At 44.9% G+C, this 15118-nt stretch overlaps 1 protein-coding gene across 1 annotated transcript; it reads right to left on the bottom strand.

Moving 5' to 3' along the window:
• Nucleotides 1-636: 636 nt before the first annotated feature.
• Nucleotides 637-12028, bottom strand: DIPK1C (divergent protein kinase domain 1C). Its single transcript, XM_005153445.4, has 4 exons — nucleotides 11846-12028; nucleotides 5771-6448; nucleotides 1903-2067; nucleotides 637-1224 (listed from the first exon to the last, which is right to left on the bottom strand). The coding sequence occupies exons 1-4, from the start codon at nucleotides 12026-12028 to the stop codon at nucleotides 1009-1011; spliced, it is 1242 nt and encodes a 413-aa protein (XP_005153502.2). The 3' UTR covers nucleotides 637-1008.
• Nucleotides 12029-15118: the final 3090 nt, after the last annotated feature.

Raw genomic sequence — 15118 nt, forward strand, 5'->3', positions numbered from 1 at the left:
GTTGGCATTCCTGGGTAATTCTGCTCTCTGGCAAAGGAGTGCTTCTTATCAAGTGCTCTGATGTACAAGTGCCTGAGGCCTTGTTCATATGGGAAAATTCAGTGGCATTATTCATACCTCTCCACTGCAGAATATGAGTACCCACATGGGAATTCAGCAAGGGTATTTTGTTCTTGAAAAGTCCTAAGTACCATTATATAATTTCTCCCCAGCAAGGTAGCTATGGCACAGGTAATACAACACACCAGAAAAAAATGCACCTGGGGACATCAGAAAAGACTGTTTTGTACAAAAGCAGCTCTTGACTTGTGCGACAATACATTTCTCTGTTTGAAACAGTTTCTTACTCTGAGCACTCCATCCCTACTTAAAAAAACCCACCCATTCTACTGAGAAATTAAAACCAACACAATGCATGTACTTATGCTCCATCCCTGTCAGTGTTCAAGGCCAGGCTGGATGAAGCCTTGGGTGATATGGTTTAGCGTGAGGTGTCCCTACCCATGGCAGGGGGTTTGGAACTAGATGATCTTAAGGTCCTTTCCAACCCTAACTATTCTATGATTCTATGATTATCCACACCCACCCACCTACTATTTTAATTATAGATATTAGTTTTACTGCACTTACTTATACTTTTCTTCTGTAAATGTGTCCTTACTCTGAGCACCACACTCAGACAGATGTTATCTGAGCAGTGACTACAGCTTTTGGTAAGCAAGCAATGTGCTGAGTGCTGATGGAGAGGGCTAAGGTTAGCTCAGGAAAGTAAGCAAGAATAGAATCCAGGTAATATAAAACAATTTCACACTTGAAAAGATATTAACAAGACATGCTGCATCTGCAGCCATGATTTTCATTTGCATAGGAGAAAAACAATCCTTGCTGTAAATGTAGTACAATGGGTAGGAGGGATGGAAGGAAGGAGAAGGAAAACGCAAACTGCATCATACACAGTGTCCCTTAGCAGTGGCTGCGATGTGGCCTTTGCAGTTCTGCCTTCTGTGTCTACTCCGCTCTTTGTAGTTCTTGCTGAGAGATCCGAAGCAGGTGATATAGCTTGGAGAGAGATTTCAGAGTCCTCTGGTGCCCAGCAGCATCCACGTGCCCCGGCTCAGCACACTCCTGCACAGCCTTCTGCAGCTGCGGCTGCAGGGGGAGGGAAACCAATGGCCCTCGGAGACTTGGGGAAAACCAGCGACGGAATATTTTGTCACAAATTACCTGAGGGAAGGAGAAACAGCAGATTGTTGTCTTTCAGGAGATACAGCTAATGTACTGTAGAAAATGTCGGCTGGATCCAGAGTGCCTCCAGACATTCAGACAGGAAGGAGCATCCACAAAGGATGAAAAATTGCCCTTCTTCTCAGACTGTTCTCATATTTCTGCATGACCAGTGGTGAGGGTGTAGAAGAAGCAGGCAAAAGGCCATCAAGCTATGGTCCCCCAGCCCCTCTGTTGTGCCATAGCATTACACCAGCACAACCTAGGTGAGCTATTACATGCCTCACCCTCCACCAAGGACCCCATAGATTCCCCTTTCCACTTCATCCACGTACTACACCTGTAATGTGGAGAATCACAGGGTCTGCTTACACCTGGGCAGCCCTGACTTCACTGTTAGTGGAGACAGTAATGCTAATCCCCTTCCCCTATTTCCTTTGCTCTCCTAACTGGGGCATTGGGCTCCCAGCTACACAAACCCACGGCAAATAAACACTAGTGAGTATAAAGATCTGTTTTGTGCCCCAAGATGGGATTTCTGAGCAGGACTTGCACTTAGGTGGCCACGTTTAAAAACATGACTATATTCATCTCACAGTCTCCTAGTATGTACCACATATTTTATAGTCAATGTGACTTTAAAAGAAATGGATTCATAAAGCAGCTGTGTCTACTCACTTGCAAGTTGTTATTGGCTCTCTGTGCTCCACATTTTCTGATTCTCAGATTGCACTTTGAAAAGCAATCAAAAAAATTACAGTCTTCATCTCCTGTGCAGTTCTGTTCGAGGATGTCCCTCATTTTGGGTTCAAAAAAGGCCATATCCACATCAATGGCCACCACCTGTGGATCAGAACAACTGATCAGATCCAGCACAGCAGATCTTGTGCAACAAGGCTGAGCAAGCATTCCCTGCTGCTTGCTTTTGGAAATGCTGTGCTGAGAGCATCTGCCAGTGGGGAACTGGAATCACAGTGAATGGGCTTTATTTTGCTTAACTGGGCTGAGCTAGACTCATAAATACTACTTTTTAAGCAAAACCAGCCAATGCTTATGACACCAGAAAAGGGAAAATGATTTGTGGCCAATATGCATCCCTGGGGTCAACTGTGTTGGGACTTCCAACTTGAAGATTAATTTACTTCTTGTTGCAGTGTATGCAGATGGCACCTCAACATTTTAATTATACGATGGTGCAAAATTATCCACAGGCCAGATGGTATCATTTCATAATCCACCATTCCGACTAAATCCTTGACTTTATCACTGTGGAGAAGAGCAGTGGGATGCCCAGAATTACCTGCATCTGGTACAGCTTCTGCAAACCTGCCAACCTGCCTTTAGTGGATTTGAGCTTGTTCAGATGGAGAAAGAGATTGAAAGCTGGGGCTGGCTTTGTCCTGTCCTGTTTCTGTGGTTTGATACACGGTTTTTGTTCTGGTTTTCCAGAAACAGAGCCCAGCCAGCAGTTGGTGTCAGCAGGGAAAACAAGGACTGAAGAGATCAACCACTTTTCTCACCCCTACACAAGGCTTGCTAAACAGTGAGTACACAGCACAGAGAGGTCTGCAGGGCTGCTGCCCATGCTAGGTTCAAGACCACTCTGGGAGCAAAGGGCTATAGCCTCAGTTTCTGCCAAGTGCCACTCCACTCATGAATACCTCCCTTAAAAAAACACAGAAATAAAGAGGGAAAGAAAGGAAGCCAGTAATGGGATGACAGCTGCTTAATGTGAGACAAACTGTGGGTGACAACAGTGAACACAGCCTGACTTCAGTGCAATGGATGGATGCAGCAGCCAGCGTAGGTTCAGAGCTGCACTTAACACTTGACAGTCAGGGGCAGAGATGCGTCTTTGCAGCAGCGGACACACATCTTCATGGGGGGGGGAATGTCTGAGACCTGAGCGAAGCAAAGTTACTTGGGCTAAAAAGGTAGTCTCATTTTTAGGATTCAGTCTCCCATGTAATAGGGGAAGCTGAAGGGCTAAAAAGGTAGTCTCCTTTTTAGGATTCAGCCTCCCATGTAATAGGGGAAACTGAACTGTGTGGCTGAAGCATCTGGATCAACCACAGGAACAAAAAAAGTCTGGACTGGTAGAAGGCCAAATAAACCTTCCACAGGCAAAAGAAAGAACACAGTTTAATCTTCATTTTATTCTACTCTTTTCTCCCTGCACAAAAACAGATGAGGCATAGCTTTAAAAAGTATTTTTAAGCTTCTCTGAGAGCTTGATAATGACATAGCCTAAGGAATTTTACATGTTTGGACAGGCAATTTCTTCTTTTCTTTTCTTCTTTACTTCCTTAAGCTCTCTGCAGTTTTGCTGTTCACTTCTTTGGAAGGTTTCCTAGGGTTGCTGCATCATCTCCAGGTGGGGTTTCTGCCAGCACCAAGCACTTTTGACAACCTGATTGATTGCTCCTCTAGGAAAACCAGCCCTGGTTCCCTAAAGTGCTGCTGCCAAAGGGTTCAGTGTTTTCACTGAAGTTCATCTGTTACAAAAATGTGTGGGCATGCAGCCAGACCCTGCAAAGATAGATTTGGATGACATTCTACCTATAAACAGCTACGTTATGGTGGGGTTTGTTATGATTGTAATTGATGGTGAAAGTACCTGAGGAAATGCAGGAAGGACCCAACTGATTTAAAGTCATGTTTAAGGTGTTGTAATCTTTCTAAAAGAGCACTATATTCACCCAGACCTCTTCCTAACTCTATAGCTGCATGGCAGCTTAAAATTCTCTTGGATGATCTACCACACAGTGATCTCTCCCTTTTGTGCTATAGTAACAGCATGTAAAGGCTGAAGTAAGGGCTGGAGGCTTATCCCCTCCATTTGAGAATAATCCTCAAAAAAAAACTATTGCACTCCCCAGGCACATTTCTTTGAGCATTAGCAGTCTCATTACTAGGATGAGGAATAGTGGTACTATTATGGGTGCTTGTTATTATCCTATATAAGGCACAAGAAAGTGAAAAAATTGCTTGAAACAAACATAAGTGACAAAAGCCAGACTGCTTTGCTGTGTCCCCATTCTGGAGCTGGTTGGTAAAATCATCTAGAGTTTCTGCTTCTCACTCTCCTTCCTTCTTCACCGATCAGGTCTCTCTGTCCCATCCTGGCTGTATCTCCTGTCTCCCAGTCCAGTGGGGTGGTAATGGGTGATACCAACAAGCTGTAGGTAATGTACAACTAGGAGAGCCATGTGTGAGCAGCAACTCATATTTTTCTTTAATTAGTTCTCCTAAAGTACTGACTTAGAACATTTTCCTATACCAGAAGGTGACTGCCATCTCTTTGGACCCAGAACTCACAGGAAGACCCTGGAGAAGCAAGCCTTACCAAAAAAAGTCTATAAGATACCATAAGGAAAGAGTTCATAATATACTATAAGGAAAGAGTCTTCCAGTATCTTTCTATCTTCCTAAATGAAGCCTCTTTTCCTGTAAGCAGGCTGTAAAACAGATGCTCTGGTGTGTGGTCAGCCACATGCAGTCACAGTCCTGCTTAACTGAAGAAGATAGGCAGAGCCTGCCTTGAGAAATCCCTGCTGTACCCCACTCTGCCTAGGTACTGGTACACTTGTAGTTTCATCCTGTAGCTCCTCACATTCCCTGTTCAGCTGCTGTATTGCACCTGAATAAACAATGGGTGGGAAGAGAAAGGTGAAAGAAAAGCACTCTAATTGCTCTTAGTGGCTGTATGTTTAAGCAATGCTTGTCTAGTACTCTGAAGATGATGTTATATTAACACTCAATGAGTACTGAAAATAGCATTCACTCAGAGTGCAGAAACTCCACTGATGTCACTGCAAATTGTGAGGCTAAGTTCTAACACTTACTGCACAGTGCCCCCAGTCCCTACACACAATTTCCACACAACCAGTGGAATTTCTGTCTGCAGTGTGAATATGCAAGATACCTGCAGCAATGTGGTGCTGAGCTACATCACTACTTGGAAAACATGCATAGCTATTCAGGTCTGAGTTACAGCTGAGAAGTCAAAGAGTAATGGTGCCAGGGAGTTTCATGTCACTGTCCTTGGATCATTTCCATACCAGATAAGATGAACACTAAGCACAAATGGGTGGGTTTGGATGGGGGAGTTCCCCTTGTGTCAGGACAGAGAATTCAGCCTTAGCTTTCAAATTCAGTTTCTCCTTTCAGCACCACTCACTACCAGAAATAGTTGCTATGATTCAAATTACATCTTCATTTACAGCTTTTGAGATCTCCTTGCCTTCAGGAGGTATCCCTCACCACATCCAAGGGACCCTGTCAGTACCGGTGTCTTTGAAGTGAGCAAGCTGTTCTCAAAACAAGCAGCAGGATTTAATGCTTGGAAATGCGGCTGCACAAACTACAGAGGAGAAGCAGCAGAGAATCTCCCCTGTTGCTTGTAAATGCATTGGCTTTGCAAAAACTTGGCCAGAAGCTGTAAGAAAAGTGTCATTTTTACACTTCTAGTGTCATTTACACTGGAATTTGACCTCTGCTTTGGAATTTGACACTGCTACAGCACTGCCCCAGAGACCCAACTTACCGTGAGATCATGCCTGATAGCAAAGTTTTCTGGTTTGATGTCACACAGGTGAAGTGGGTGAGAGAAATCATTATCAAAATGCTGCACCATGTCCAGAAAGCTGAGTGCAATGTCAATGATGGCTCTCACCCTACTTCTGCGGCCAGCAAAGGTGGGACTGACCACATTTTCCAAGGGAAAAAGAGTTTTGTGCCAGGCATGTCCAGCTGTGAGATACTCCACGGCATAGAAGTGTCCACAGGAGCCAATAATTCGTAGCACATGTTTGCTGAAGTCCTGCAGCAAACTGAAGTAGATATATTCTTCCTGCTGGAGCAAGGACCACATGCTGGCCACCTGTGCTTTCCAGTGTGGTCCCTTCTTCGTTGTCCACAGGGGCCCCATGGTATTGTTAGACAGTTCTAGCCCCAGGACGTTTTTTACCTCCAAGGCTACCATCAGCAGAAGATCTGTTTCAGGAATATCTTCTGTTTCCACTTCTTCTAGCATGCTGAGATGCTGGTAGCTGGAGAAGATTTCCTTCTTGGATTTCAGGATGATGGGCTGGCCTCTCCAGTCAGCTTGGATGACTTTCTTACCTCTGTCATAGTAAAGGCAGTGTTTATACACCAGATTCTGTGCCACACACAGGTCCTCACAGAGGTCACCAGTCAGGGCTCCACTGCTGTAGTCAAGACACTGGAGAGAAAGAGCACAATATTCATAGAAGGACCACATGCCCATGGACCACACAGAAGAAAGGCAAATGGTCAGAAACAGTTCTAAGCTTGAGAGGCTTGTAGCTGTACTGCAAGAACACACCTACAACCACTGGTGTGCTCACCAGTGACTCAATGCTTTTTCAGAAGCCCATAGGGACCTTTTACTAGCAGGGGTTTTGCTTCAAAACAGGGATTCTTGGGATGGTAAAGGACAGCTCTTGACATGTGTGAGTTCAGTGAGACAACCTTTGAACACACTTGGCTGTGCTATGTGAGATTCTGGGCTATAAAATTTTAAGGCACAGGAGATAATTTCCAGTGTAATTCAGGACTTTTCTGAGAGGTTCAGGGCAACAAAACTTTGAGATCCCCCCTTAAACTACAGGAAAATCCATGGGTAACTGGATTACTGGGATCTCGCACAGCCCTGCATATTTTAGCCTTGCGCTAAAGATGCCCTGAATGCAGCTGTCAAAACCTTCCTCTGCACTACCACGAAGCACAGAGGTTGTGCTCAGTCCTCTTGAACCAAGAGCTTTTTGGATTTTTAAGTATGTAAATGCTGTAGAAAAAAAATTACTCTCCAGTTCTTATACAAAATTATCAAAAGTGACATTTTAATATTAATTGCTTAAATTCTTATTTTAACTGGAAAAACAAAATCGGCTTTTGGATTTTTTATGGTGGAAACATAGGAACTGCTGCTTGATGGTTAAATGGTCACTGCAAATTCACACAAGAACTGCAAGGAATCCCTCATCAGTCCTTCCCTTGACCCGTAATTATTTCCATATCATCATTTCCAAACATGTTAGCAGTCAATATATTCCTACAGGCATTCAGAAGTGCAGCTGCAGGTACTGCTTTGGGCGAACCAGTAGAGGGGATGAACAGAGGTCCCCGGTGGAAGGGGAATAGACTGTGGTGGTGTAGAAAGCCAAACATGTGGGAGGCAGCTTGACAGTATCAGCCTTCCTTACTGCTTTCTAGCATTTAAACCTTCATTTAAACCGGCTGCCAGCTCCCTGTGCATGTTGCCTGAGTCCCACCCCATTTGTGTGACTTGCTGTTATATACACAAGAAACATAATGACAAAACACAAGTGATGCATTTACTTAGGGCAGTGTCTAAGATGTGCACCAGAGGAGTATGTACTGATGCCAGGCAGCATTCAGAGTCAAACCTTAAATAGGACACTGGGGAATGGGTGGAGGATTAAGTCCAAAATCCAGGAATGGTGACAAATTGACTAAAACTGCTTACTGAGGGCTGTTCAGACAGACATAAAATTTATTTATACTCTGATGATCTCATGGGCCAAATGAGAACATTCAATTCCAGCAAGGAGAGCCAGGTAAGCAGTCTTTATAGTGAATGCCCTGTTCCTGAGTCCAGGGTGATATACATGTGTGAAACACACATCCACATCAGGGTGGCCTAGCAGACTCACTGGGCTGTCCACAGACTTCAGAGTATGCATATGAATCCTCTTGCTTTTGAAAATCTATTCCTATGAATGTAACACAAACTTATGCTCCCCTTTTAAGGAGGAAATGTAGTTTTCCTGATAGCAGTTATTACTATCTAGAACTCTAAGTGCTTTTGGAAAAATTACAAACTGAAGAAATTGTGGGGGTTTTCTTTGGAATGTAAGTACAACCACATTTAAAATCAGTGCCCTCTTATTGAGATCACAACCTAACTCTCCTTCTGCTACAGTAAAAGAATATAGGACTTAGTCCTGTAATTGAATCCACATGGGTGAACACTTGCCCCTGTGCACAATTTTACTGCAGTCCATCAAGTTCACTCTTAGATGGCCCACACGCACGGACCCCTGGCATCTAGAAAAGCACATGCCTAGAAGACCTGCAGTCAAACATGTGAACACACAGCTTATTTTCTCCTGTTGCTATCACATCAATCTGAATTACATTAAAAAAGCAAATAGTTGTGGAAAACAGTTTCACATTTCCCAGACGTAGGGGATGAGTCATTTTTGAGCCTGGCTGCAATTTAGGACTTGTCTGCTGTTCCACTTCAGCCCATAAGTCTTTGATTATTAACCTAGTACCTAACAAACAAGTCTCTGGATTGGATTGTTCTTACACTGAATGTGTGCGGTGTTTTGCAAACTGGGATCTGTGAAAGGAGACTTGATCAAAGATTTCCTGGTCCCATAATGGCAAAACACAGATCAGCCTTCCAGAAGTAACGCTCTCTCCTGGTCACCAATACAAGCAAGAACTTCAAAAAGCCTTTCTCAAATAAGCAGGCAAGAAGGTTGAACAATTTTCTAGGTGTCTCTCTGCACTCACAAAATGTAGTGAGTTGTGAGTCACTCAGTGGCTTTAAAAATCTCCTCACCCTTCTGTTCATTGTAACCTAGAAAAAACTGACTGCACCTTCACATCCTCACTTTCCACCTCATTATTCCAACTTCAAGTGTTTTATGTTTGCCATAAGCATAATACACTAAGTAAGCTTAGTTCTCTCCCACGATAATCCTTATTCCTGCAGCCCCTGGATGATTTCTGTGATTTTATTCCCTCCCTGCTTCTTCTCTTTGTTTTCCCATCCTCCAGGCTTAGAAGGACAGACATCAGAACTGAATGCTGTTGTCCAGTGCTGCAAAGACAGCCAACAGCTCTTTCCTGCTTCTCCTTTCTGGAGACATTCTGAGATTGTATCAGCCTTTTAGGCAGAGCCTGCACCGGTAGTTTATGTTGAAGTAATTATTTGACCCCAATGTCCTCTCTAAAGTAATAGAATTTTACAAGACAGTCTTCCATCCGATTAGCATAGCCTGTACTCCTGTGCTCCCCAGTATACTAGCTTGTGTTTTACTATATTAAAACACATTTTGGTGGATTGACGAAGTTTAGCCAGGTGATTCAATTTACCCTGTCGTGAAAAGATGGTCTGTTTATTATTTACCAACCTTTGCACTAACTGCAAGCTTCACCATACAAAATTTCATATTATCACGATCACTGATGATAAAAAGAATCAATTCCCCAAAGAACTCTACCAGAAACAGTCCTCCACACTGTTATCCCTGTCTTAATGACTGCATTCTGAGTTCTGTCGATGAGGCAGTTTTAAATCCACCTAATGAGCACCCTTTGAATGTCTCTAAGTGCCAGACTTTTACAACTAAAATATGAAAGTGATACAAAGCCAAAAGCTTTATGAGAAAGCAGCTATACTGCACAGAAATGCAAACACAAGCATGATTTAGACTTAATAATCTCTTTCGGTTTAATTTGGCTAGATAATTTTAAATATCCTTACTGCACTTACCAAGATAAGTTAAAAAAACTGTGTTTCCATTAGCATAAAGGTTTAAGTTAATGTAAACCCAGCTAAGGGTTCATATAAATTAAAATCACTTACTGTACCCCCATCAGTCAGGCCTGAGACTGAGTCCTGCCTTGTCATCAAGTACTTCTCTTACGTAAATGCAATACTGAACAAGGCTTTGGAAGGCAACAGAATTAATTTATTTCTCTGGAGAAAACAGGAATTGATTGCTGTGATTTAGTGTGCTCAGTGTGAATGAAGATGAGACAGGTGTTAAGAAAGAGTAAGTAATTTTTTGGAGAGTTAAAGTTCGTCTCTGCAAAATGCCCAGTGCTACTTCGGTCTTCCCAGTGTAGTGCTGTATGCTGTACAGATGTACATTTTGCTCAGAAGAAGGAAATAAACCTTCCAAAATTCCACTTGCAGGTGTATGCAACCATGCAGTTTGCACTCACTTGCTTAAAGTAGGTCATCTTATCTCCTACTGAAAATATGTCAGATGACAAGTAAAGTATTTTCTCTTGGAAGTCAAATTTTGCTTAATAAAAGGCATGAAACTCAAGCCATCAGATAATTTGTTTCACAGATCAGTTGCACTTTCCACAACTGCAAAACTCATGCTGTGCTCAGAAGATGTATAAATCCTTATTTTGGGGCTGTTGAAGATGAGCTCATTTTCTGATCATTCCGCTAAAAGGACAATCCCTTTCAAACATCATATGGGAAAACTTGCTTGCAAACCTTAACTATGCTGTTGGAAACTCACCTATGTAAACAGATGAGCACAGCAGTCTCAGCTACTCTTCCTCTGGAAGGAGGGCCTGAAACTGAGCTGTCACACAGTTACAGAGACAACTTTGCAAGCTTGTGCCTAAACCTGATCTCTGCCAGGGCTTCTGAAGTCCTGCCTAATGCTCTCCAAACTGAAAAACAGCAACAAGTCTCTGTGCATCTCTTTGCTGGAGAGTGTGACAGCAAGGGCCTGAAGTGCCTTGAGCTTGATGGCTCTGTGCACCTCCATACCTCTGTGCCCTTCCCAGGTATGAAAGGAGTGGGCAAGATTCACTCCTTCAGCTGCAGTCCCAAGCTCAGCTGTTCTTTGAGTTGGAGTAAAGAAACTGTATCTCACTGCCATTAAAAACACGCTGCCAGGACCACTGTCTATAGCTTCACTTCATTACACAGAATTTTAGGGAAGTGTACAATCAGTTTTTGCTTGTGGTAGTAATAGATTATATAGATTAGATTTAGATTTATGAAAGGTATTCTTCAATGTGAGGGTGGTGAGGCACTGGCACAGGTTGCCCTGAGAAGCTGTGGATGCCCCATCACTGGCAGTGTCCCTGCTGATGGCAGGTGGATTGGAACTACATAATCTTAAGGTCCTTTCCAACTCAAACCATTCTGTGACTCTATGATTTAACTTTCACCAGCATTCCTCTCTTCCCACTTAACTACTGTCACTACAAATATCTTAATTAAGAAGCAAAATTAAACTCAGAAGTCAAACCCACGCTGCTCCTCTTTTCAAAGTGTTTCCTGCACAACTCTAAATCTGGTCTTTTTTCCTTTCTTTTTTCCTATTTTTTTGTCGAGATTTTAATGAATACTTACTAATCCTTTCTTAAATTCTTAATACCTACATCTTAAATGCCAGCCCCTGCCAGACGCAAAGGAGGTGTCACATGCTGCGTGGCATTTCTGAGAGGTGACTTTTGTACAAAAACCTTTGCGGATTAATAAACACAAAAACACAATAAAAAACAACCCGGAGGAAGCTTCCTCCCCGCTTAGGAGCGTGCGGGATGCCGAGAAGCCCTTTCCAAAGCGCTTTGGAAGCGCTCCCGCACCGCACGCCAGGACCGCCGGTCGGCCCGCACCTGCCCTGGCCCCGGAAAGGCTGGTATGGAGGCAGCCTCCCGCTCCTCCCGTCGGGTGCTGGGGTTCCCCCGTGCAGCCGGAGCCGGGCAGGAGTGCCCCGTTGGCTGCAGCCCCGACGGACTCCCCGTGCCTCAGCCTATCGGGCCGGGCAGCCGCCGGAGATGCCCCGCGTCCCGCCGGGGCACGTACCAGCCTCGCTAGGATCCTGTGGCTCTTCTCGTCCGTGCAGCGCTCGGAGAAGACGCTCCTGTGGAGGAGGAAAAGCAGGGCGCTCACCACGACCCAGCAGGCAGCCCAGAAGAGAAGGAGCACCAGGGTGCATCGCCGCCAGATTCTGAGCCGCAACCGCTTCAAGCCCGGGATGCCCCTCATCGCCGCGCCCGGGCTGGGCTTGCGCGGCCGCTTCAGCCGCTGCGGCCCTGGGGGGGCTGCGCTCCCCTCCCCGCACGCGTGTCGCGCTCCTCTCCGGCGCCCATCTCCCACCGCCCGCTCCGGCCCCGCTCCCGCACCGCTCCCCGGGCCGGTGCTGCCCTGACGGAGCCCCGAGAGCCCCTTTTGAATTGAAGCCACGTAGTTCCGCCGGCTTTTGTCTGCTCTCCCCGTGCCAAGCGGCCCCTGCAGACTCCCGTCGGCTCCTGCCCGCTTCCCCCTCCCTTCCCCTCAGAGTTTCTCACCCGAGAATAAAAGGGGGGTTGAAGGGTGACGGAGGCGGCTGTGGGAACCCTGCCCGCCACATCCAGGCTGCTTCCCGACCCTTGGAAACAGGCAGCCTGGAGACGGACTGTTACTTCTGATGAAAGCTTCGCCTCCCGTCAAATGGGGGGAGGGAGAAAAACAAGTTGTTTATTCTGGAGCAACTTCTTCAGTTTTATCCGCCCGCTGCCGAAGGAGGAAGGCAGAGGAGTGCTTCAGGTGTTCGTTCACTAAGGTGCCTCCAAGGAGGGGCAACCCCTTGTCTCTCCAGGAGCTCCCACAACCTCCCACCGTTACCTTGGTCCCGGGGATGCAGGTTGGCTCCTGCCCGGCTCTCCAAAACCTGTCTCCCTCGCAACCCGGGAAGGGGAAGCCAGTGGAGCAGCCCCTTCCAACACGTTCCCAAAACAGGGAAAGGTATACAGGGTCCCAGGTGCATCCTGGCTCTCCCTGAAGAGAGTATCCATGGCTATGCATGTCCCTCTCGGAAGAGGGGTCAGCTCCACACAACAGTACCTAATACGTTCGACTTTGTTAATGTTTCTGCAGAGTCAAAACCCAGATGTTTGCTCCTGTGTGGCAAATAAGATCCTGGCATCCTTTTCTCAGTCCATGTGTGGATGTTCACCACCTCTGTTTAGACCACCACACTCACTTTGTTTTCCCTTGACTACCACTTGGCATCTCACCGTCACATATTTTTCAATAGGAAAAGTCGTATTTTAAAGTACAGCCCCATGCAGTAAGGGTGTCTGATTCAGGTTTACGATCAGCTACAATGAAAAAGGACCAGATTAATCTTCTTTCCTGTGCACTGATGGTTACCTCAAGCTACTTGCAACCTCCTAGCAGGAAGATGAATTGCAGTTAATGAAAGCACTTGGAAGGTAAATTATTAACCCAGATGAGTAAGAATAGCAGAATCTAGTGCTCAGTTGGAGAACTGCAGAATAATTCAGTAGACTTCTTACAGTGTGTAAGTTGTTCTGGTGCACATTATCTTAGTGAATGAATTTAGTATTCAAAAGGGAAAGCTCATTGTTGAAGAGCTGGGTTCAGGAATCTATGCTCTGTACCATCATGTCCAGATTAATGAAAAGTGTCTGCCTGTACATGCTGTTAAATATAAAGATGTGTCTAGTGACATGATCGACTTTGCCTCTCAAAACATGGAAAAGCATGACTGCAGCAAACTTGCTGCTGTGCACACCTTCTGTATGGTCTGTGCAATCCCTCTCTACACGGCAGAGCAGGGCTTGAAATACAACTTCCAAGTAGATGGCAGACTATGACAGAAAAGAAAATGGAAAGATGAAAAGTATCACTGAAAATCCTACAGCTTTCTAGAGCCTGGCAGCAGAGAAGGGATGTGAGAAAAGTAAAACCACTTTCATCTCCCAAAAGTCTCAGAAGCAGAATCGTTATCACTAGCCAAATCTTCTATCACTGGTGTGTTTTGCTCTCTCTCTCTCTGCAATCTCATTTCTTCATCTGCAGGGACTGTCTCTGGTCATTCTTTTAATATTTAATATTTATATTTTTAATATATTTCATGGTCCTTTTACAGAGAGGAAGCTTCCTCTGAGGCACTGATGATACAGGCTGGGTTTTGGGAATGTAGCAAGACAGAAAGACCAACTGGGCAACCAAGAACTAAAAATGTTTAGTCCTATTTCTCAGCCTGATACAAAATACTGTCAGAGGCTGTCTCTGACCAGTTTTACATATTCATTTGGAAATTCCTAGGGCATGGAGCGGGGAAGGGCAAGAGGGACAGTTGCATAGCTTTGCATCTGTAAGGAGTACTTACCTAGGTTTGAACACAAGATAGTCATCACTGGCTGCTGCCTAGGAGGTAAAACTGCAGATCTGCCATGCCTATGTCAGGAACCATCCTGAGATGGATACAGGTGTGTCTCTCATGGAAAAAGGGCAAAGCTGGTGGGGGAAAATCAAGTATCAGAATCTCTTCCTAGAGCTTGGTCCTAAGCTGTCTGAGTTCTAGTTTAGACACTACCAAAACTGTATCTATTTTACACTTTCTTTTTTTCAAATATGAATCTTGACTTCTCTGTATGTCAGCAGTCCCCAAAGGATATTACGAATGAGTATTTCGTGTCCATGAATTCCTGTATATGTATCATTTGTTTTAATGATGGTTCTGAAAACAAATATTAATTACTCCTTTCTTTGAGCTAGGAACAAAAGATGGAGACTTTGGATCTTGTTAGGTGTCATGACTGAGCTGCTCTGATTGCTACTGAAAGGAACAAGTGTATTCCCTCCTCCACCACCATTACTTCCCTGCTTTTGCCTTGGTCTTGCCTGCCTCATCCAGTTCCTTTTCCCAGTGAAAGACATGTCTTGTTGCCCAGTGAGTCCTCTGGACTCACTGCCAGGCCAGAGACTTGTAAAGCTGTTCTTTGCTGAGATTGTTTTCAGATGGGTTAGAAAGCCCCAAGGATGCCTCCAGGCACACAAGTAGGGCTGCTGCAGGGCCAGGAGCTTAGGGATGCTGGAGGCAGAGCTGTCCCGCTGGCTCAGCTGTGCTGGATGTCTGCACCTTAAGGATGCAAAGCAGTCTTGCAGATAAGGTGGTCTAAAAGGAAATACTTGCTGAAAAGAACAGTCCTGTCACCCCAGCTCTATGCTTCCGCTGCTTCCCTGGTTGCTGTATCAGGGTAGTTAGTCCAGCAGGCAGAACCCATAGGTTTCTGAATGTGCTTTTTATTTCTTCTTAAGATACCAGCTAAAATTCACTGGATATGG

Source organism: Melopsittacus undulatus, chromosome 1 (assembly GCF_012275295.1).
Source record: "Melopsittacus undulatus isolate bMelUnd1 chromosome 1, bMelUnd1.mat.Z, whole genome shotgun sequence".
NCBI classification, from domain to species: domain Eukaryota; kingdom Metazoa; phylum Chordata; class Aves; order Psittaciformes; family Psittaculidae; genus Melopsittacus; species Melopsittacus undulatus.

What these genes read in the sequence shown, in the direction of transcription:
- DIPK1C (XM_005153445.4), bottom strand. Translation starts at nt 12,028, where the DNA reads ATGAGGGGCATCCCGGGCTTGAAGCGGTTGCGGCTCAGAATCTGGCGG. An exon ending in ACAGGATCCTAGCGAGGCTG is followed by an intron (nt 6,449 to 11,845) that starts GTACGTGCCCCG and finishes CTTTCTCTCCAG; the next exon opens with TGTCTTGACTACAGCAGTGG. An exon ending in CTATCAGGCATGATCTCACG is followed by an intron (nt 2,068 to 5,770) that starts GTAAGTTGGGTC and finishes TCTGATCCACAG; the next exon opens with GTGGTGGCCATTGATGTGGA.